The following is a 22,454-nucleotide window of genomic DNA, read 5'->3' on the forward strand; positions in this document are numbered from 1 at the left end:
TCTGAAGCTGAACAATCCTGCTCTCCCCAAAATGATTGCCCAGATCAGTGACAGGTGAGACTGCAGCGACAAGCAGGTAAATGGCAGGTACTCACTAAAGTGAGATATGCACAAAGAGACACCACTGGGATGTGTGGACACACACCCTTGTGTTTTGTTTCTTCTTGCAATGTTTAGAATATATGATATGAATACATCATATAATTTGTGAAGATACCTTGTATGAATGAACAAGATTTCATAAAATGTGAATGTTCCAAGGTACCTTCTGTTTTAACGCAGTTCTGATGTCACTGAATACAAATCTGTACTTGAACCAAATTTTCCTCCATAGTTTCATCAGTTAAAGTCTGGGAAACAGAACTGCCTTGTAAACAGCACACAAAAGTTACTAGACTGCTTGCCTACACACCTAATGCTATATTAGGTTGCAGTCCTCTATACAAGCAGCAGGGAATAAGTCTCATTGAAGCCAATGGGGCTTACTTCTAAGTAGACAGACATAGAATTGTGCCGTTAGTCATTTAGGACTGAAAGCTTTAAAGCAAATAATGAACCAACTCATCTCCAGATATGTCTAAAGGTAAAAGGACCCCTGACCATTAGGTCCAGTCGTGACCGACTCTGGGGTTGCGGCGCTCATCTCCCTTTACTGGCCGAGGGAGCCAGCATACAGCTTCCGGGTCATGTGGCCAGCACGACTAAGCCGCTTCTGGCGAACCAGACCAGTGCATGGAAACGCCGTTTACCTTCCCGCCGGAGCAGTACCTATTTATCTACTTGCACTTTGACTTGCTTTCGAACTGCTAGGTTGGCAGGAGCAGGGACCAAGCAATGGAAGATCACCCCGTCACGGGGATTTGAACCGCCGACCTTCTGATCGGCAAGTCCTAGGCTCTGTGGTTTAACCCACAGCGCCACCCACGTCCCACGATATGTCTAGTTAGAAGCAATTCTTATTTGTCACAGATGACCAAGCCACTGGCTATTTACAAGCTTGATTTCATGTATATTCAAGGAGATGGCATCATTTACTCTAATAGACAATGCTAGCATTTTAAAGATATGCTTTCCAATGGGTGACTTCACTGCTGTTAATGGTTAAAATAACAAAAGAAAAAGGAACATATTCAAGTAAATCAATTTACTTTTAGTAGCACTTGAGGAATGCTTGCCTGATGGAAGCCCTATTTTAAGCACACTTATGTGCATTTGCATTTTATTGAATCTGTATACACGAAGCCACAGTATGAATGTTCAGGATTAGCATGTTACACTTTTTCAATATTGGAAGAGCTTATACTTTGCCTTAAAAGTTTTCCTCTAGAGTCTACAGAATAATGGAATAATGTTTCTGCCATCACTATTAATAGAACTAGGTAAGACTGATTAGTCAAGCTTAACCTACTTGCTGTGATACCATCTTTCAACTCTGCTGCCTTCTAAGAACAGGCATAAAGCTCAGTATTGAAAAATGTTGTTTAAAACTCTTTTTGACAGGCACGGGGAAGAAAACGTCTAGTTACACCAAAACCCTGAAGGTTTCAATGCATGGAGTTGATAACATCTGGTATGCCTTCCTTAAAAAATCATACGTAATTTCCGAGAAATTGATTAAAGTCTCAATGGTCATACTGTAGAACTAGAAGCAAAATAGAACTGATTTGTACATTTGTTTGTTGACAGATAATGACATAAATAAATAGAGGCAGATAAAAGAGGCACAGGAAGTGAGCATATACGAAATGACCAGCTGGAATGCTATGAAGCAAATATCTTTCAATAGTCTTTGACCTTGAGAAATCTGCATGGAATTCTAAGTTCTGAATGTCATTTTAGGCATTAAACAGAGATGGAAATGTTGGTGTTTATAAGATATTTGAACCATTGTACAAGTAAATATATCTGTTTACTATGTTTTGGTGTTTTGTTTGCCATTGCCTCCTTCTTCATAGATGCTTTAGACTGATATTATTAATTCTGCATTTTCCACTACCTCATCTTTCTTAGCTTTTGGACAAATAAATAAGGCAGTAGCAATTTATGAGACAATTAAAACCACGTTGTCATTTTCTTATTCAAGACGGGATTTTATAATGCAGAACAGCATCCACAATCGGGTTTAATAAGGTGAAAGCTTCATGAAACAGTTTACAGTGGTACCTCGGGTTACGAACTTAATTCGTTCTGGAGGTCCGTTCTTAACCTGAAACTGTTCTTAACCTGAAGCACCACTTTAGCTAATGGGGCCTCCTGCTGCCGCTGCGCTGCCGCCACACGATTTCTGTTCTCCTCCTGAAGCAAAGTTCTTAACCTGAGGTACTATTTCTGGGTTAGCGGAGTCTGTAACCTGAAGCGCATGTAACCTGAAGCGTATGTAACCCGAGGTACCACTGTATATCTATAATAACAACATTTGACATCTTTCATTGGCTCTCTTTTTAGTTACAGAATATCAGTTTAAGAATAAACTATAGTATGCACACTCATGGACATCTTAAGGTTTGTAACTGAAAGGGTATAATGTTTCATCATTTTGTTTCTTTGTGGAGGCAAATGCATCAGTTGGAATCATATACATTAAACAGTTGAAGAGAAGGAATCTAAATTGTCAACATTTAAAATCTAGATCATATGCAGTTCATCAGTGTGGATATGCCACAGCACAAGTTGCTTCAGATTACGGCTGTATCCTTAAATGTGTGAAATGTTAACAGGCAAAGAGAGCAGTGGTGGATTATCTAAAGGATATGAAACACATCCTTTATATTGCATCAAAATCTCATAAACCACACTGAAATCAATGGGGTTTGCATGCTCTTGGGCACAGTAATTGAAATATCAGATATGCAGTGGTCAGTTTCTAACAGCAAACATGTGGAGGCATGTCTCTATCTTATAACTTAAGATATTCCAGAAATGAACCCAGGTATTTTAAAAATGGTTCTGGGGTTGAGCCCTCAGAGTTCTGCAGTCACCTAGTAATTTTTGAAATTTGCACTGTGGGATTCTCCTCTTTTTTTAACTTTTCACTGACCCAGCACATATCACATTAAACCTTCGTTTCAGTCATACAATGGTTTAATGTGAGCAAGCAGCATGCTAGAGGACAACACACTCCTGAAAAGTTCCTCTTGCTGCCGCCACAATGTTCTGGATGAAACAAGCCAGTCTAGCTTGTTGGCGTCATCTGAATGAACCTGGGTGCATGGTTTCTTTCCTTCCAAACAAATCAGTATAGTAGTAATCAAAATTTGTTCTGGGCTTACCATTTGTGGTTTGCTTGGGGAAAACAAATCATAAGCCCAGGTTCACACAATGACACTGAGTGCTGTGGGAGCTTTGAGGAGATTGCCCATTAACTTTGCTTGTTTGCGTTAAAAAAATAGTTTTATGTGTGACATATGAGCTTGGCAACTCTGTCGCTCATGGATTTGATCTGGATGTAATAGCTGTCGCTCATCTGTTGTTTTGTTATTGGGCTGCTTGTTTATTATCCAAGTTAATACATGGCAGCTAATGTTACATATAAATGTTGTTGTTTAGAGGGTAGTCTGTTGATAATTGGGAATCTTCTTGAGCTTTTTAATAAGATAACCTACTGAGTAGATGGGGAGGGCAGAGAAATGGCCAAAAAAGGCAATTGGTAGGTTATGAAAACATAAAAAGAGAATGAGGAGAGAAAGAAAGAAAGAAAGAAAGAAAGAAAGAAAGAAAGAAAGAAAGAGAAAGTGTGCAAGGGTTGAGATGTACAACTTCTTGGTCTCCAGGCTAGTTTTCCTTTAGATGGTCAGATTTGCCTGCTGATGAATGTAGTTGATGGGTTCCAGTTTGATTCAGTGGGTTTTCTAGGAGTTCCATTTTCTTATAATGATGTCAAATTATAACTATTACTCTCCTCCTCCTACTCCTCTACCACCTTTACTGGCACAGGATTTAAGTCACCTATCATGAGAAATCCATCATGGGATTATGTAGAACAAGCCACAGGAATCTTCTTCAACGCAAAATTATCCTTGTGCCTCAAATGTTTATTTTATTTGAAGAAGTGATAACTTCAGACGCATCCATTCTTAAGGAAATTAGCCCTGAGTGCTCACTGGAAGGACAGATCGTGAAGCTGAGGCTCCAGTACTTTGGCCACCTCATGAGAAGAGAAGACTCCCTGGAAAAGACCCTGATGTTGGGAAAGTTTGAGGGCACAAGGAGAAGGGGACGACAGAGGACGAGATGGTTGGACAGTGCTCTTGAAGCTACAAACATGAGTCTGACCAAACTGCGGGAGGCAGTGGAAGACAGGAGCGCCTGGCGTGCTCTGGTCCATGGGGTCACGAAGAGTCGGACACGACTAAACGACTAAACAACAACTCCAGACCCTGACTTGGTTAAGTATCTCCTGTTGTTAGGTAAATTCAAGGTGATATGTTGCCATGAGAACTAACATGGCACAAGAACGCAGAGGTGATAAAGGGTAGAGAAGATCTATATTCTTTCTTCCATTTAGCCAGGGGAAGGAGCAAGGAATCTCTGTGTGAAAAGAACAGATATGCAGTTTTGGAACCCGAAACAGAGACAACTTTGAGGTTTCCCTATTATTTTTGACATTGATATGCCATCCTTCCTCTGAAAGGAACCCAGATCAGCAAAGAAATTAATAACAATACATCCAAAACCATCCAAACGCAATTCCAATACAGATGCAGACTGAGAAATATCTCTACTTAAAAACCCTTTCCAATAGGCACTGAAAAGACAACAAAGAACCATTCCCTACTTTGTTCAGAAACATTTCCTCATTTGCCTGTATTTGTAGCTTCCCCCCACTGTCATCTTGTGGTTTAACAGTTTTTAAAATTCTAAACCAATTTTAATTGCAAACAGCTATCTCAAGTCTGTGAACTAATTGAATTTGTTGTCCAGTCACAAGAGTCAGCTCCTGGTTTTAGATCCCAGCAAAGCAGATCTATCTACTAGGCTTGCCTGCTGTCTAGGGCAACTTTGTGCAGGGTCCACATTCTGGCAATGAAATGCATGGACTTACACATAATACCGGTAGCTTTTCAATCATCTCTCAACTCTAGGTTATACATGTTTCTGTTAAGCTCCACCATAAAAAGGAAAGCTCAATGCATATGGTAGCAAATGTGGTGGCAGAATAGATAGCTGAGGGTCAGTGGCATGCAAGGCAAGCTGGGAAGGATGGTAGGTGAAGAGTAGACTGCCAGTCCCTAAGGATCAGCAGTCTCAGGAAGCAAAGAGTTGTTGCAGGAATGTGTGAGAAGCAGGTGTCTGTGAAGGAGAAACAACAGATGGAGAAGAGCTCCAGGATCAATAGGAAGATCTTGCCCCCTAAGGGTGGCTAAGCTTTTTAGGTAGCCTAACACCTTGTGGCAAAGCCCCTGGGGGTTGTGTGCTGAAATACATGGGGCCACACACACAGGCTTAAAACGCATACCAACAGACAGGCGCTGTTTGTCCATTCTCAAGTATCTCACCAAGTCCACAACACGGAATACATCAGTGAAACTGTGTTAAAAGTTACGCAATAATGTTAATGCAACCTACACAGATATGGGCTGCGATCCAGCTGTTCTGGTGTGCATCAAAACACTCTGCATGTACTGTGAGGAAAGGTTTTCAGGAGCCACTGAAACACATCCCTCTCTGCTCCTCTGCAGATCTGCGATTCACAGTGATCACAGGAGACAATTTGCCCAATTCTCCACTGATTGGGGCCCTGATCTGAAATGAGCTCTGTTGGAAAGTGCTCAGTGCTCTGAGAAGTACTAAAGGCTTCTGCCTTGACCAGGAAGGGCACCCTGGAGGTCTCTCTTGAAAAATTATGAGCTCTGCAGATGTGTTCATACAAAGACTATTTAGTGCTCAGATGGCACTCAGCAATGTGGAAGCAGTTGTAGAACTGATACAATCATGCTGCCATGGTCACGACAGCAAAGACCCCATTCTGCACTGTAAATCCAAGAAAGACAAACGATGCTGATTCTTACACCACAGCACTTAAGATCTCCATTCCATTGCAGAGCCCCAATGCAGTTTGCAAACTTTAGAAAAATGTTTGGGAGGTTTTTGGATCTACAGAAAATCACTTGCCAGGGACAGGGGATGAATCAGACCCTCAGGCTGGGTGGTCACCACTCCTGAGCTAGAGCACCAAACTTCTTGTATCCAGCTCTGTCCAAATGAGTTTCCAGCTTGGACCAACACTTCCCAGAGTTGAATGCCATGGCCTTAATAAGAGCTGGAGAAGGCATGATCCACCACACCCAAAACATTTCTAGGAAACCAGCTCATAAGAGTACAAGAGCACAACTCTGTCCCTGAACAATGGCGACAACAGTGACTTACTTCATGGGAACTTTGTGCAGATATATGAGAGGCATCTTATAAATCAGTTCATACGTTAAAAGGGTCTATGGAAATGATATAATAACTCCTCTTTAAGTTGATATGTAAAACGATATATATTGGATCATGCTTCGTTGCTTTTGAGGGCAGCGTGACTCAAAGCAAAGTGGCAAATTACAATGGGAAAATGAATCCTAGCCAGTGAAAGTGAGATTTAGAGTCATGCCATCCCCCTTCCCCCTAATATCCTTCTAATTGTCCTTTATAAGAAACATATGGGGGCAGGCAAGACATCCCTCAAACACAATCTGTTTTGAATCTTAACATGACATTGGGCAAGCCTAGTAATGGGGATATTATGACAGGATTAATAGTTGGTTAGCTCCCTCTAAACATTGCCCCGAGCTATGCGTCATTGCCAGCAACCTCAGAATTCAAAAGCTTTAAGCTTGGAGGTTGGCACCACCATGCTTGTCTTTATACAGCAGCCATTTTCTAAACGCTGAAGGCAGAAGATTATTGATAATGCAGAATCAAGGCATGACTGGTAAGCAAAAAATGGTGGCTGCTGGTAGCATCAGAGGTGGGAAGGTTGCAGTACAATGCCAACTCAGCATATATATTTTTTAAAAAAGGTTATCAGTAGCACCGGTACACTTCAGTTAAGGGATAGTTTAGGGGCGTTGGGAGTCCTGCACCATGTGGAAAGCCACAGATTCCTCCTCTGCTCTTTCAGGTATGTGACTCCACTCACTATGGGTGCTACTACTTACAGCAGTGGCATGCATTAGCCTTCCACTGAATATTTCTTTCCCAGAACATATGTGAGTCCATCTTTCTAACTTTCTCTCTGTTGATTCTCCACAATAGTTCTTACCTATCCTCCCATCAATTCTCCTTCCATCTATGTATGCTTCAATGATGAGTTCCATCTTTTCCCACCACAACCAGTGTTTATATGTAAGAACTTCGAAACATTATGAAATTACATGCCAGCAATAAACGGGCAGCAAAGCAGTCAAATCCCTAGCTGTAAAAACACACGTTAATAAGATAATTTTAAAGAAAAGACACTCTGCAAGTCATCATTCTAAATTTCAGCAACTTTTACTTCGTACAGTTAAAACTGGAATTAACTTTATCCTGCTTATAATTATTATAACTTACAAAGGGTTGGATCCAGATTTGCTGTTCTTTGCTGAGAAGGGCTCCTTCCATTAACCAAAGTACCTCAGATCCAGGTGAGGCTCCTCTGAACAGGAGGAGGCAATTTTTGCTGATTTCTCCTTCTCCTGCAGGCCAACTCTATTGCTGCTCTAGAGGATCCCCAACTTTATGGAACAGATTTAGGAGCGGGGGCAGAGGGAACCAGCAAAAATCATATCTTCCCTCCCCATTTAGTGGAATTCTGTTCCAGGCAGAAATCAGTAAAATGTAGATTGGGGGAGGGCGTTAAGAATAAATAAAAAACCATCAGTATCAGGCAGAACTGTAACTGCTTCCTGAAGCCACTTCTGTTCAGCTGCAGCTATGAGTAGAGTGTGGTCATACAAAATATTTTGAAGAAGTGTTACTTTTAAGCATCAGTCATAGGGGGATTTCCCACCCTTTAGACTGTTGGAAACATGACAATATTACAGACTTAGCCCAAGACAAGGGATCTGGGGTGGTATCTGACTGAGCAGACGCAGCATTATTGCTGCAGTGAGGTGGGGCACCTTCTGTCGCAGCCACCTGAGAAATGCTATGTGGCAACAGATACTATTTGAAATAGATAAAGTTCTTGGAATTTATAGCACTCACAGGGTGAAAGCCAATGTAGCACTCAATGAATGTTCTCTCAGTGTAAAGATTTCTGCTTGTACAATTAATATTCTCCCTTTCTTCTCCTCTGTACCCCCAATCTCTTAAGGAGATTTGGAGAGCGTGCAAGGCACACACAGGGGCAGGAGATGGAGGGAAAATCCAGTTGCACAAGCAGGAATCCTTGCAGTAATAATACTGCCCAGAATTTGTTTGGCCGCATGTGTGCGGAGGTAGGGTATTGGAGGTAGTTCTTTGTTTGTTTGCTTCCTGCAGTAGCCTTTTGTATGGTCCATAGAGCACATCTGTTTTTGGGAATCTACTTCTGCATGTAGAACATTATCACTGGATCAGAGGATGACACACACACAAAAGAATTTTCTTCATGTTAATTTAAATTACTTTTGGGCAACTCTGGGCAAAACAAACAATAACAATAGAAATGGTATAAGACATTGGTAGGAATTTTATTATTATAGGGTGCATGCCAAACCAAATTTCTTGAGACAGATTTGTAAGTTTTAAGAATATTGAATGAGATTTTTTTTTTAAAAAAGTGCAACACATATTCTCACTTTAGGGACTTAAGGTTCTTGAATGTTTCCAATACCCTTTTAAAAGCTTTCAAACATCTTTGTCTCCTAAAAGGGTATTTACTATTTGTTAATTCCCACAAGGCATTTTCACACACTTCATGAGTAAGTGGCTCGCCCCTCGCCCCCCCCCCCCCCCCACTTTTTACTATGTTAACATCCACAACGAAAGCCAAAGGAATTTGCAGACCTTTGTGCATTCCATGTCATATTACTTGGGGCTGGAATGCTGTGTCACAACCTGGGTGGCTTAGAGTAAAATAATGCATTTCTTTCCCCCTTAATATTTGGAATCCACACATTTTCTAACAGATCATTTATTCTCAGTAATTCACATTTTATCATAGCAAATATTTTATAACAGATGCTTTCCTTATTCTGTGCTTGCTCACTGTCATAACACTGCTAGTTTATGAAGCAAGATTATTCCTGCTTCCTGGATGTAGCTGGGTTGCTTCCACACTACTCATTTCCCCTGGAATGGCAGCCAAACTTCATGTAATGCTAAGGGCACAATATCTCTTTCAGAAATAGTGTGTGAGTAGGATCTGGATTGGGACTCTAAAATAGATGTGCAGGAGGGCTATAGCCTTTGCCCCCTACTGCTGCTGATTTGTATGAGGCCCTCACTTTTCTGCAATTTGCATGAGGAAAAGTTCCCATTTGCTTCTGTGGGAGCTCTTTTTTTGCAATGCAAATTGCATAGGTCTAAGATTTAAAGATGCAGGTGGCGCTGTGGTCTAAACCACTGAGCCTCTCAGACTTGCCGGTCAGAAGGTTGGCGGTTCGAATCCCTGCGTTAGGGTGAGCTCCCGTTGCTCGGTCCCAGCTCCTGCCAACCTAGCAGTTCAAAAGCACATCAAAGTGCAAGTAGATAAATAGGTACCACTCCGGCGGGAAGATAAACGGTGTTTCCGTGCGCTGCTCTGGTTCACCAGAAGCGGCTTAGTCATGCTAGCCACATGACCCGGAAGATGTCTGCTGACAAACGCTGGCTCCCTTGGCCTGTAAAGCGAGATGAGCACCACAACCCCAGTCATTTGTGACTGGACTTAACTGTTAGGGGTCCTTTACCTTTTAAAGATTTATAGCTCCCCGATACCCCACTCCTAAACACTGGCCAGAATCTCCCCTCCCCCATTTCTTGGGTGGGGGGGGACCAAGTTAAGGGCAAAACACTTGATCAACATCACATGTAGTTTGGCTCTCTTTCACTCAGTTATTATGGGGAATTCAGATGTCGTCACTGACAAACTGCTGCATCCCCATGTTTTCTATATTGTACTCCAATCAAGACCTGGTTTGAGTCATTAATCTGGCTTGCTCAGTGGGTAGACAGGTCCTTGAGACTGTTATTGATGCCCACCCACCTGAATTGCTGTCTTGCCTCATTTTGGTGTTGCTTGAAGCTGGCCCTTATAATCACTCATAAGTTGCATGCACCCCGTACATTTAAAGAACATGGCTTCCTCCAAAGAATCCTGGGAACTGTAGTTTGTTAAGGATGCTGGGGATTGTAGCTCTGTGAGGGGTACTGTTTGGGGGAAGTTATGTGCTTAAAATGTATGAGGTGAATGTAGCCTAAGCAAGTGTGTTTTTGATTTATTTTAAATTAAAAATAAATATTTTTAATAAAGATAAAATAAACAAGCAAGTAAGCTCTCATGGAAATGAACAGGCTGATAAAACATATTTGGGATAATTTTGTAATAAAGGTCTAAATTCAAAGACTTGGTCAAAGGGGAAAAGACAGACATCCCCTGGGTATGCCCCCAAGGCCTTGAGTTTATCTAAAGTAAATTGTTAGACCCCTGGCAAAAATCTTGTACTGTCGGGCTGTCCAAAAACAGAACAACATATAAAGCACACCATTAAATTGTTCCAGAGTCATAAGAAACAGGCCAGGTTAAAAATAGATGAATTATACATTTCAAAAGGCCTAAAAAGAAGGGCTGTTGCAATATTTTGGCTTTTATCTCTGGCTTTAAGAGGCAGGAAGCCATTGACAATTACATCTAGCTTGCTCTACTCAAGAAAACAGTAAATCCACTTTCCCACAGTTGTGTCTTATGCTCCCTCTAGTGTTTATTTTTGGATGTAAGCACAGGCAGGCTGGAGAGGAAAATCCTGGAGTCTAATCACAACATGTCCCATTAATAGGATTAAGTACCTTGTCATTAGATAAGTAGTACATGGCAAAATCTGTGACACTCATGGAAATTAGAACAGCATCCTGCCTTGGTCTTCCCTGAAGCTTGAAAGAGGTTTGCAAGAAGACGCATCAGAATTTGTGGTAAATATCACATCTTGTTGGTTCTATTACTAAACAGCATCTTTTTCCCCCATAAAATGTGCTGGCCACCTGCTATTGCTGGGCCTACAAATATTAAATCCATGACCTACATTTCTAGGTCTGAATTGTAACTGATTTTATTACTATTCGTTTGATATCACTACACCTTCTAAAAAATAAATAAATAAAAACCTAGGTACAATTACTTGAAAAGAAAAGGAGAAGAAACTAATACAAAACTTTATTTTTTTTCCCTTAGTAAAACAAGAATTGTGTGGTATATATTAATAATATATTGCAAAAAGTGAAATATTTTACAAAATGTAAAAGGGAACATTATGACTTGGGCAGGCATGATCCAGCCAAAGTCAAGCAGTTTAAATTCACCCTTGATATCAGTGGGAAAATTAAGCATGTGCATAAATTTCCTGACCTGGAATGAATGGGACTGAAAGGTGTTTTATTAGACTCCAGAGCATATAGTGGAGAAGGTGGGAGAAAAACTATATGTGTTTTAGTCATTAACTTCAATAGGAAGTTGATTACACTTGATACATTTTCATTGATACTGATAGCCCACACATATTACATGTTCTGCATTATTTTAAATAACACCGAAAACAGCTTTAGACCGCGGAAAAGCTAGTTATTTTCAGGAGAGTTAATGAATCCCATTTTAACATGTATATTATTTGCAAAATCATCTCTGCTTAGCAAAATGGGAACCCTTTTGGTTTTAATTTTTACACTTCCTGAAGCAGCGAAAGAATGGAAAAGGTTTTCATTAAAAGTTAATATATATTATTGGGAGGGGGGAGAAGAGGAGACACTTTGATACAAAATGTCAGGTTTAGCATCATTTGAAACATTGCCACAACGTTGTTGCACTGTGTGTTTCCACTGTTATAAGATATTGTTACATACTAAAGCATTTTACTACTGGCAGAAGCAGTCTTAAAACTGGGCCATTCTTTGAAGAATTTTTTTTTTTTTTTACAAAATGCTGGGGGGAAATATATATTATCATCACAGTAAGAAAATACTAAATGCACAATATTTCTAAATTACCGTATTTTTCGCTCTACAAGACGCACCAGACTACAAGACGCACCTAGTTTTTGGAGGAGGAAAACAAGAAAAAAAATATTCTGAATCCCAGAGGCCAGAACAGCAAGAGGGATCGCTGCGCAGTGAAAGCAGCAATCCCTCTTGCTGTTCTGGCTTCTGGGATAGCTGCGCAGCCTGCATTCGCTCCCTAAGATGCACACACATTTCCCCTTACTTTTTAGGAGGGAAAAAGTGAGTCTTATAGAGCAAAAAACCCGGTAATCTTCCTAGCTGTCTGAGATGTATCTGAAAACCAACTCATTAACCTATTGTATTGTACTCATTCCTAATGCAGAAAACATGAAGCCTGCACTGTTCTTAATAACGTACTTATTATGTCTGAGGGGACATCAGTGTGCACCTACTGTGGAGGGAGACATAAATTTTGTGGAAAACCTGAAAGGTATGTACATGTTAAACCTCTGTGCTGGCCACTATATTTCTGAATAGACAAGTGAATAAAGAAGCCTCATTTGAACCTGGGAAATTCCTACCTCTTTGCTAGGGAATCATTCTCAAGATCACTGTAAACAGATTAGCTATCGCTTAACCCCATTTTACTGTCCTGCTGTAATAAATGTGAGCATTCTAGTCCATGTTGGTAATTGCAAATATAACACCACAACATGTTAACCATTCTACACTAATTGACATGGACCACCAAGATATAGTCTTCTGTATATGGATTATAAGATGATTAGTATCACTTCTAGATCAAATAAATAGGGCAATAATACTATTCTGTGCATATCGACTCAGAGGTAAACTCCACTGAGTTCAATAGGACTTGGCTTTCCTGTCAGTGTGAATTGCCTAGAGCCTAAATTAATGGGAAATCAGCAAAACTATTGGTTGGTTGTAAGCCCTCTGTATGGAATGAGTTACCTCAGTTATCAATCTGATGGTTTCTGGGGCTATTTTTATTGCAAAGCCTGATTTGAAAAGGACCAAGTCATTTTAAAAAATCAACAAGAGAATCTGCAGTGATATTAACATAGTCTGTTCAGTAACTAACAGTACAGTAATTCTATACAGTAACAAGATGGCCTGGCTGAATTGCTCATGAAATCCGTTGGCTTTTTGCCATTGGGAATAATGCCAAGATGCCTACATTGTTTTGACAAAATGTGTTGACACTTGTATGAAATATAGTTTATATGATGAGCATTCTGTAACTTTATTTGAAAATTAAGGTTCAGTAAGTTGAAACATATGATTGCTGAAAAGCATAAACTGCATATGATTAACAGGAGATTCTAGTCCAGATTATCTGTTTGTATATACATTGAGGACAGAAGCAGGAAGACCCAGTATTATTATTATTTTTCTAAGTAGCATGTGTTAATTGTAATTCAGCACCTAGGCCACAATTTAAGGGATTGTTCATTAAAATTATTACTAATAATAATATGGCTTTCCCCCTCAGTTTTATCTGAAGTTGGAGAGAAATATGTAGATGAAGAGGTAAAGAATGCACTGATTGGCATTAAACAGATGAAAATTATGATGGAAAGAAACGAAGTCAAGCACACTGATCTGATGAAAACTTTAAAGAAGAGCAGTGAAGAAAAAGAGGTGAATTTAGTCATCACAGTTTTAGACCTGGAGTGACTCAAATGTATGACATAACTGTTTTCAATGCTGGGACAAAGGGTATGACTCTTTTTTGAATGCTGTTTTGTTACTTAAATGGAGATGTGATAAAATGGCAATCTTTCTAAATCAGATAATTGAAGCTTGGAGAATAAGCACTCCGAGTCACAAAACATGGGCCTTTAAAGGAATGCAGCACTCTAGTTTTCAGAACGTTACCTTGGACAACCTCCACATAGAATAAGTTGCTCAAAGAAATAAACATTTGAGCTATATGATAACTACATATTTTGCTGCACGTGTGAGAGAGAAATGTTTTTCATGTGCCCAAACCATTGTAAGTCAGTGCTTGTTTATTAGGGTGGTTAGGAATGTTGAATAAATGTAGCACTTTGTTATTAAAAACAATATTGTTCAAAATTCCTTGTGCATTAATCCCTTTAAAAGGAAGCATGCATGTTTTCTAGGAAATCCTCTCCAAACGGTAATAAATTGCCAGGAGTCCCTAGTATCTATTATGGAATAAAAACAACAAATGAGTGCCATATGGTATGAAGCTGAGGTTTGATTACCTGAAACTGTTCGTACAGCTGTGGTTAAGAAGTAATCACTCTCTAGAATTGGAACACATCCATGCAAAGGTGCTCCCCTAGCAGGACCATGGAAATGGAGGGAAGGAGATTTCAGAGTCATCAGGGAGTCTAACAACAAGAACAACAAATGCCTTGGACTCAGGGAGTTAATGTGCCTTACCATGTTCATCTTCTGAGACACAAAGAAGTCTCTACTGTCAGCTATACCCTTCTGCTATCAAATCCAGGAGGGACTGGACAGCTGTTCCTATAGTATCACTGCTCAAAGGAGCAGCTGAGGTTGTGATTTGCCCCTGGTGCCAGCTCTATCGAGAAGAGCTGTCAACCAGTGGTAGAACACATGCTTTTCATGTTCCATGTCCATTCCCCAGGATCTGCAAGTAGAGCTGGGAAAGATTCCTGCCGGAAGACCTGTTGCCAATCAGGGTTGCAGATAACTCTGAGTTAAATGAACCAGTGAGCTGACTCATATGGCAGTTTCACGTGCTCATATGGCATGGTGGTGGTGGTGGTAGTGGGGTTAATGCAGGAAGGATAAAAGGAGGGGAAATAGCCTTGCTTATACACGGATAGTGTCTTCCCCCATTTTCTTAAATCTGAGTCCCCCAAAACAGGGGGCTTCTTATACATGGGGGGTGTCTTATAGACGGAAAAATACGGTATATGCTTGTTAGGAAGGCACAAAGGAAGCTGCCTTATCCACAGTCAAACCAATGGTTCATCTTTCTCAGTATTGTGGACACTGACTGGCAAAGGCTCTCCAGGGTTTCAGGAAGGAGGCTCTCCCACCCTGCCAGGCATTGAACCTGAGACCTTCTGCATGCAAGGCAGATGTTCTACCACTAAGCTATGGCCCTTCCCCATGATCTAGTTGTTGACTGAAGCAGGGGGGAAATATGACTGGCACTATCCTTGAACACAGAAATGCAGAAATCTTAACTTGAGGATTATTAAGCACAAACATTGAATGTGCCCGAAAGTGGATTTCTGTTTCAGCAGGGGACACAGCAATTCTGTAGAAATAATGTATAACTAAGGCCAGTTTTCAAAACGCTGATGTGTATTCTGAATTAAGTAACTTTGTGATCCATAAGTTATAACCAATTCCTTAATTAGGAAGCTCTAAGACTTATGAATGAGGTCAAAGAAAGACTGGAAGACGAAGAGCAAATATGCCAGGGGTCTCTGAAGAATTTATGGGACGAGTGCCAATCTTGTCTAGAAAGTAACTGCATGAGATTTTATACCACCTGCCGCCATGGCTTCTCCACATTTACAAGTAAGGTAAGAGGCATGTGAGGGGAAGCAGCATAACTGTATATAGTATGTATTCTGCTAAAAGCTAGGGCTGTGTGCATGCCATCATCTTGAGAACCCACAGAGAAAAAAGGAGTAGAGTTGAAATCGCAGCTTTCTCCAGCTTTATTTTTATTTTATTCAGCATCTTCAAAAGTCAGAGGTGGAGCTTTAGTGCATCACATAACCCTTTGCTCTTTGTTTTGATCAGCAAAAGCAGATTAAAATATAATCAAGATGCACGCAAATTTTGCCTGGGTTCATAAATTATAGGAGCCACACAGATTTTCTTGGTGTAGAATCTGAGTTACCTTGTTGCAAAGTATTGACCGGAGGGTTTGACAGTGCCAAAACAGCTCCTTCATCCCGTAAACCTAAACAAAAGGAGATTAAAATTGGTTGGGCACAGTGGGACTTGCTTCCAAATAAACATAGGATAGCACTGTATATCCCACAGACTGCCACCTACCCTAAGTTGGATCAGAATTTTCAATAATGATACTCATTGTCGAAGTAAGACGCTTGATTTTATGGTCCTTGGTTAATTTGAAAGATAATACTAGCTTTTGTGCATTTCATTTTAAGGTTAAATGAATACAGCTGCCATGACATATTAGAGTATGGCGTCTCCGCATAATTCAGTTAATATGGAAAATTTGCATTTCAAAAAGTTTGGGGTGTGTCCATGCATGTGCTTTCTAAACATTCCTTTGCACCAATTACCAAAGGATGAGAATTGGACAATTTGCTGACAGGAACTATTTTCTCTCCACACGCAGGTTGAAGATTTTTTCAAGAAATTGACTCCATTATCACTTCCTGTTTATGAGCTTCAAGAGCGAGATCTCCAGTTTAAGAAAAAACCTGAAGAAGAGGATGCCCAGCTGGCACAAATGGAACACTTGTTCAACCAGCTGTTATCTGACATGGGCACAATCTTTGAAAAAAGCTTTGTTTTTTTCAAACGGATGCAAAAAGAATTTGATCAGTCTTTCCAAATGTATTTCATGTCTGATCCAGACTTGACGGAGCCCTACTTTTTGCCAGCTTTTTCTGAGGTAACTGTAAGAAACCCCATTCCCCCTAAAGACTGGGAGGCACCAGGCTTCCTCCAACTAGTTTTTGACTTCAGCAAAACTGTCCTGGAAGGTGTTGGTGAAGTGATTACTGAGGTATTTGAAGAATACCGAGAGACTGCAAGAGACATGGCAGAACAACTTAAAGGCAAGTTGTAAAACTCGCATTTTAATATCAGTAGCATTGAACCTTTACTGTAGTTTTTTGCATTTTTAGGAGCATGTCGATTCAGGCTGGTGTAAATCACTGCAATGCTATTGTAATATATTTTATGTTGTTGTTGTTGTTGTTGTTGTTGTTGTTGTTTATTGCATTTACATCTCACCTTTTTCGCCACGGGTCTCAAGGTGGTGTACATCATTCTCTCCCTCATTATTTAATCCCAACAGCTGCTGTATGAGGTAGATTAGGCTTCAAGTTAGTGACAGGCCCAAGATCATACAGTGATATTTATGGCCAAGTGGGGTTTGGATCCTGGTCTCCCAGGTCTTAGTCCAACACTCTAACCCATAGGTGGGCATACTAAGGCCTGGGGGCTGGATCTGGCCCAATTGCCATCTTAATCCGGCCCACAGACGGTCCGGGAATCAGTGTGTTTTTACATGAGTAGAATATGTGCTTTTATTTAAATGTATTTCTCTGGGTTATTTGTGGGGCATAGGTATTCGTTCATACTTTTTTTTTCAAAATATAGTCCAGCCCCCCACAAGGTCTGAGGGACAGTGGACCGGCCCACAGCTGAAAAAGGTTGCTGACCCCTGCTCTAACCACTACACCACACTGGCTATCCAAAAAGCAGGAATTGTATTCACTGGATTGATTTCTATTCCCGTCAGGGGATGAACAAACTTGATTTCCCATCCACCTCATTTTAGGTTACTGACAGTTCCCTATGCAAACATCATCAGACTGCCACTCTCAGCCTCATAAATATGTCTGCTGCTTTTAAGTTGGTTGTTTCATGTCTACTTTGATGTTTAAACCACTCAAGATCATATTTTACTTAATTAGATCTATGTTATTGTTAATGTAGTGTACCATGTGTATTGTTAACATTGTATGCATGTTCACTCTAGATTCTGATGGAAGTGGAATGTTCTCTAAGAACATGGCCGACCATGAGAGAACTCCGTGCAATAAGCTGCGTCAGAATTCATCGGGATGCCCTCAATTTCATGAGAGATGCCAAAAATGTCAGGATCATTTTATGCGAGGTAAATAACGGCCCTGTTCATCACCAACAATACTACTGTCAATTTCTCTTTTGCAAAATAGTCATAACTATTTAGATTTAATTGCTGATGAAATGGTTTTGAAAAGCCACAAAAAATGAGTCAAATGATTCAGTAAAACTTTCCTAAGGACAAAATATATTGTAGTAGGTGTTTTTACTTGCTATAGTAAAACCAGGGTTAATATCAACTACATACATGTCCAAAACTACATACTGATAAGCCCACAACAGAATCCAGCTGCATAGACACTGTTGTGCCACTTAAGACTTTTTATAACAATTTTGAGAATAGGTACTTCTATAGATTGATAAGCAATTACACTTTTTAAAAATATATGAATTTTTAAGAATGTTTCTTAAATTCCTTAAGGAAGTTTTCTACATTTTGTTTGATTCCTATAGTTTGTCCCGATGTTCCTGAACTACATACAAAGTATGATGATGCCTCTAAGCTGGTGAACATCTCTGGTGAGCAATACCAACAGATTCTCCAGATGGTCAAACGTCACACAGAAGACACAGCCTACCTGTTGAATAAAATGAAAGAAAGATTTGGCTGGGTGTCCGAACTTTCCAACATGACTATTGGACCAGAAAACATTTTCAATATAGTAAAGGTAAATGCCACCCATTAAAATGCCACTGCACAATGATCTCTCTGTTCTGTTTCACTGATATTTACTGCTTCAGTACTGCCTAGGGAAAATGTGTGTGTGTTATTTTTGTTCTTTAAAATACTAAGCTCTTGCGGAGGTAGATTTTAAGTATACTTGATAATCCCTTGATGATCTGAAACTCCAGAGCTTAGACACTAGCCTACTCTAAATCCTTTTAGTGTGATGATGGTTAACTGACCTGTATCACCATCTGACAGCAATGAAATGGCACAAACCGGTTTGAATTTCTGTAAATTACTTTTCAAGAAGAGAGTTTTGCTAGCGTCTGACAGGCATCTTCTTTAGATCAATATAACAAAAACATAGCTCAGGGCAAAGGGAATGTTATAATCCTTCAGGCACATAGGGTACAAGTCATACAGTGCCTCCAGTAATTTTCCAAAAGGTGTTTCTAAAAAAAAATAATCCAAGCTCTCGCTTGCACTGAAAATTATAATGGAAAGATAAATTATGCTATATTGCATACAATTTTCATAGTACCCCAGCGTGACTTAAGAAGGAAAAACAAAACAAACAGTTGTTGAGAAGTTTGTTTTGTAATCCATGGATGAGGAATTGGCATCACCAAGACCAGGGGTTTAGGAGGTATTGCTTCTGGTTGTGCCCATCTGGGAGCTCAGTGCAGAACCAACATATGCTGGAGGGTTCAGGAGGTGCAACTGCTGTATCATAGAATCATAGAATCATAGAGTTGGAAGAGACCACAAGGGCCATCGAGTCCAACCCCCTGCCAAGCAGGAACACCATCAGAGCACCTCCTGTCATATGGTTGTCAAGCCTCTGCTTAAAGACCTCCAAAGAAGGAGACTCAACTCTGTAGTCTCTGGAAATTCATATTTCTCTCTCCAGGACTCCTGGCTGCTTCAGTACCAATTTGGAGAAACTGTACCTTAATTGGGCTCTTGGAACAGACAAATTTCAGCTGCTAAAAATTGTTTAACACTGCGTTCTACTGTTTATATTGATGCATTTTAATTATGGTAATAAGGGTATTTATATACTGCTTAATAATAACATATAATGCATTGTATAGTATACTTTATTTTACTCTTTTATTTTTGCAAGCCCCTCCCCCCGAGAACATATGTTACTGGGTGCCTCCATGAATATGGCAAATGAAATAGAGAAAAGAAATAACTGAAATGTGGACAATATATTATCAAATATCACTGAAACTATGCCCCAAATTGCTATCTTCTGGGCCTCTGCATCCCTAATAGCTACCATCAAACTGTTAGAACTGTATTTCCCATCATCAAAATAATGATGATGGTGATAATAAACAAAACCAAATCAAACAATACAATTTCAGATTGTAGTTGATTAATAAACTAATTTAAGAGCGGCACTTTATTATTCCTCCCCTTAAAACTGAGAAGTTTAAAAAATAATGGTGTGCCTTGAGGTGCCATATTCTCATATATGTCACTTGGTTCTCCTTCAGGTGTCATCAAGTGTCAAAGGAGGTGAAGCTGCCAGTCCAAATGAAACTGTCGTGGATGTGAATATTTTGACTTCACCTACTTTTACTGTCAAGGTTCCCCAAGATATGGACACTGAGAGTTCAGAATTCATTGAATATGTAGCAGGGAAGGCTTTACAGCTTTACAAAAAGAATTTCTAGGCAAGGCAAGTTGATTGTCTTTACATTTAAAAAACCAACAACGGTTAAATTGTAATTTGTAAATTTTGTTTTACAGACAGGCTTTCGTTACTGAGAATGGGTGGTTGAAAGCAATCAGGTGCACTTGTGGCAAAAGTTTCCTTAACACTTGACAGGATGAGATGACTAAGCAAGTCCAGCATTAGGGAACACACTGGTGGTTTGCTCATCTGAATGGCTTCTACGCCAGAGTTTATTGAAATACAGCCCCTCTTTATGCTCCACCCACTGCTTTTTTAGTTACCAGTGGATATACACTCACAGAATGGATTCTCTATTTGTGTGGTTGTGTGTGTGTGTGTGTGTGAGAGAGAGAGAGAGAGAGAGAGATAGGGAGAGGGAGAAGGCAGACAAAATGAGTTTAGCAGCATGGGACTAGTGAATTATGCCTGTGTGAGTAGACTCCATTACAGGATGGTATGGCATAATAAATAAAAATAAATAGCTCATTCTCAAGCAGTGGCGTAGCGTGGGGGGTGCAGGGGGGGCCGGCCGCACCGGGCGCAACATCTGGGGGGGCGCTCGCACTCGCAGCTCTCTGCCCCTATCTGGCTCACTCACTCACTCTCACTGCAGTGCTGGCTGTGCGAATCCGATCCGAGCCGCCGGGTCATCGCCCACTGTGGGGGGGGGGGTGCCAGGCGTGCGGTACGGTGCAGTGCGGAGAGAGAGAGCGAGGGACTATCTGGGGGAGGGACAGTGCAGCGGGGGGGGGGCGCAAATTACTTGCCTTGCCCCGGGTGCTGACAACCCACGCTACGCCACTGTTCTCAAGCCTGAACCTCAGGAAGATGGTGACAAAACCAAAGGTTGTTAGATTTTCTAAGTCCAAAGGCCTGATGTTTTCCTAACCAATGTAAAAGTCCTGCACTGCTGCTGAGGAGTGAAGAGATGCATTGGTGCAGTGGCATACATTATATCCTTACAACTTTGGGAAGTTTTCAATGTTTGATGTTTTATTGTGTTTTTAATATTCTATTGGGAGCCGCCTGGAGTGGCTGGGGAAACCCAGCCAGATAGGCAGGGTATAAATAAATTATTATTATTATTATTATTATTATTATTATTATTATTATTATTAAAAACATTTAATGTTTTTTTTAGGTTTGTTTGTTATGAAACTTTATTCATTGTTAAATAATACTATTTTTTGTTTGTTTTTTATCTCCCTAGAGAGGAAGTGAACAGTGATTCCCACTTTGAATCCAGCATATTCTCCTTTAGCAAAGTACACCAAAAGTCATCATACAGAAAAACCTGCAGATGATAAAATGTTTAATAAATGTGTTGAATATCAGTATGAATGTAACTCTTATGATTTCTCTCTGCATTCAGTTATTGAGAGCAAATCTAAAGAGATATAGCTGGTGAATACTGAAAATGTTTCTCCTTAGCATTTGGATTATGTGTCCAAAGAGAGGGAGTAAGAAATACATGCATAGATTTCAGTTGTATTCTTTCCAGTAATGTAGATGTTGGCAGAGGTATTTTCAAAGTATACTAAAGTCCTGAGTATGTAGTTCCACTTATTAATGATTTAGATCAGTTTTGCATGTGTGCTCTAGTTAAGGAACCTGCTCTATTTGCTCCCCACACTATACGATAATGGCATGTATCCAAAGCATGATATCAAGTCTTTACATTGTAATGGCAATGAAAGAATAGGCTGTGTCCTTTTCTACTTGACAGGGTTCACTGTGTAGAGGGTGAAATCACAGAGAGCAAACCTGAAGTGCACATACAAAGCCATCTTCAATAGTGTATGAATATTCATTTTTTTCATACTTACTCTTTATATTTTTACTTCCCAAATAAACAAAAAATGCATCAACCTCTTATTTGTAGTTTGAATAATTTTATAACTAGAATCAATTCACTCATTGTGGGACCAAGTCTTTTTTATGACAATCAAAACGCCACAAATTAACTGTGCAGCTTTTGACTTCTCCAGAACTCTTTATTAGGCTGGTCTAATAAACGTATTGTTCTAAGAGGGATTTTGAAAATTTTCTTATAGACCAGCAAAGATCCTTCTTCTATATTTTGTTTTTATGGCCAAATCCAGGCAATTTCCTATTAAATGAAGAGCAAGTGACTTGAATGCAAAATTAATATTGTATTATTTGTGATATTCAACTAGTTGGACATGGCTAGAACAA

The 22,454-nt window shown here is 40.0% G+C and overlaps 1 protein-coding gene across 2 annotated transcripts; it reads left to right on the forward strand.

Moving 5' to 3' along the window:
• Positions 1-22,072, forward strand: CLUL1 (clusterin like 1). 2 transcript variants are annotated; one of them, XM_083450178.1, is made up of 10 exons: positions 1-54; positions 1,501-1,570; positions 12,458-12,565; positions 13,589-13,737; positions 15,465-15,632; positions 16,424-16,868; positions 17,798-17,935; positions 18,358-18,572; positions 20,077-20,272; positions 21,477-22,072. In XM_083450178.1, exons 2-9 carry the CDS (start codon positions 1,552-1,554, stop codon positions 20,254-20,256), a joined length of 1,422 nt encoding a protein of 473 aa, XP_083306304.1. In that variant the 5' UTR covers positions 1-54; positions 1,501-1,551; the 3' UTR covers positions 20,257-20,272; positions 21,477-22,072. The 2 variants fall into 2 exon arrangements, with proteins under 2 accessions (XP_083306304.1, XP_083306305.1); XM_083450179.1 differs by lacking the exons at positions 1-54; positions 1,501-1,570 and adding an exon at positions 10,928-11,055.
• Positions 22,073-22,454: the final 382 nt, after the last annotated feature.

This window comes from Podarcis tiliguerta (assembly GCF_965153285.1).
Source record: "Podarcis tiliguerta genome assembly, chromosome: 7".
In the NCBI taxonomy this organism is placed as follows: domain Eukaryota; kingdom Metazoa; phylum Chordata; class Lepidosauria; order Squamata; family Lacertidae; genus Podarcis; species Podarcis tiliguerta.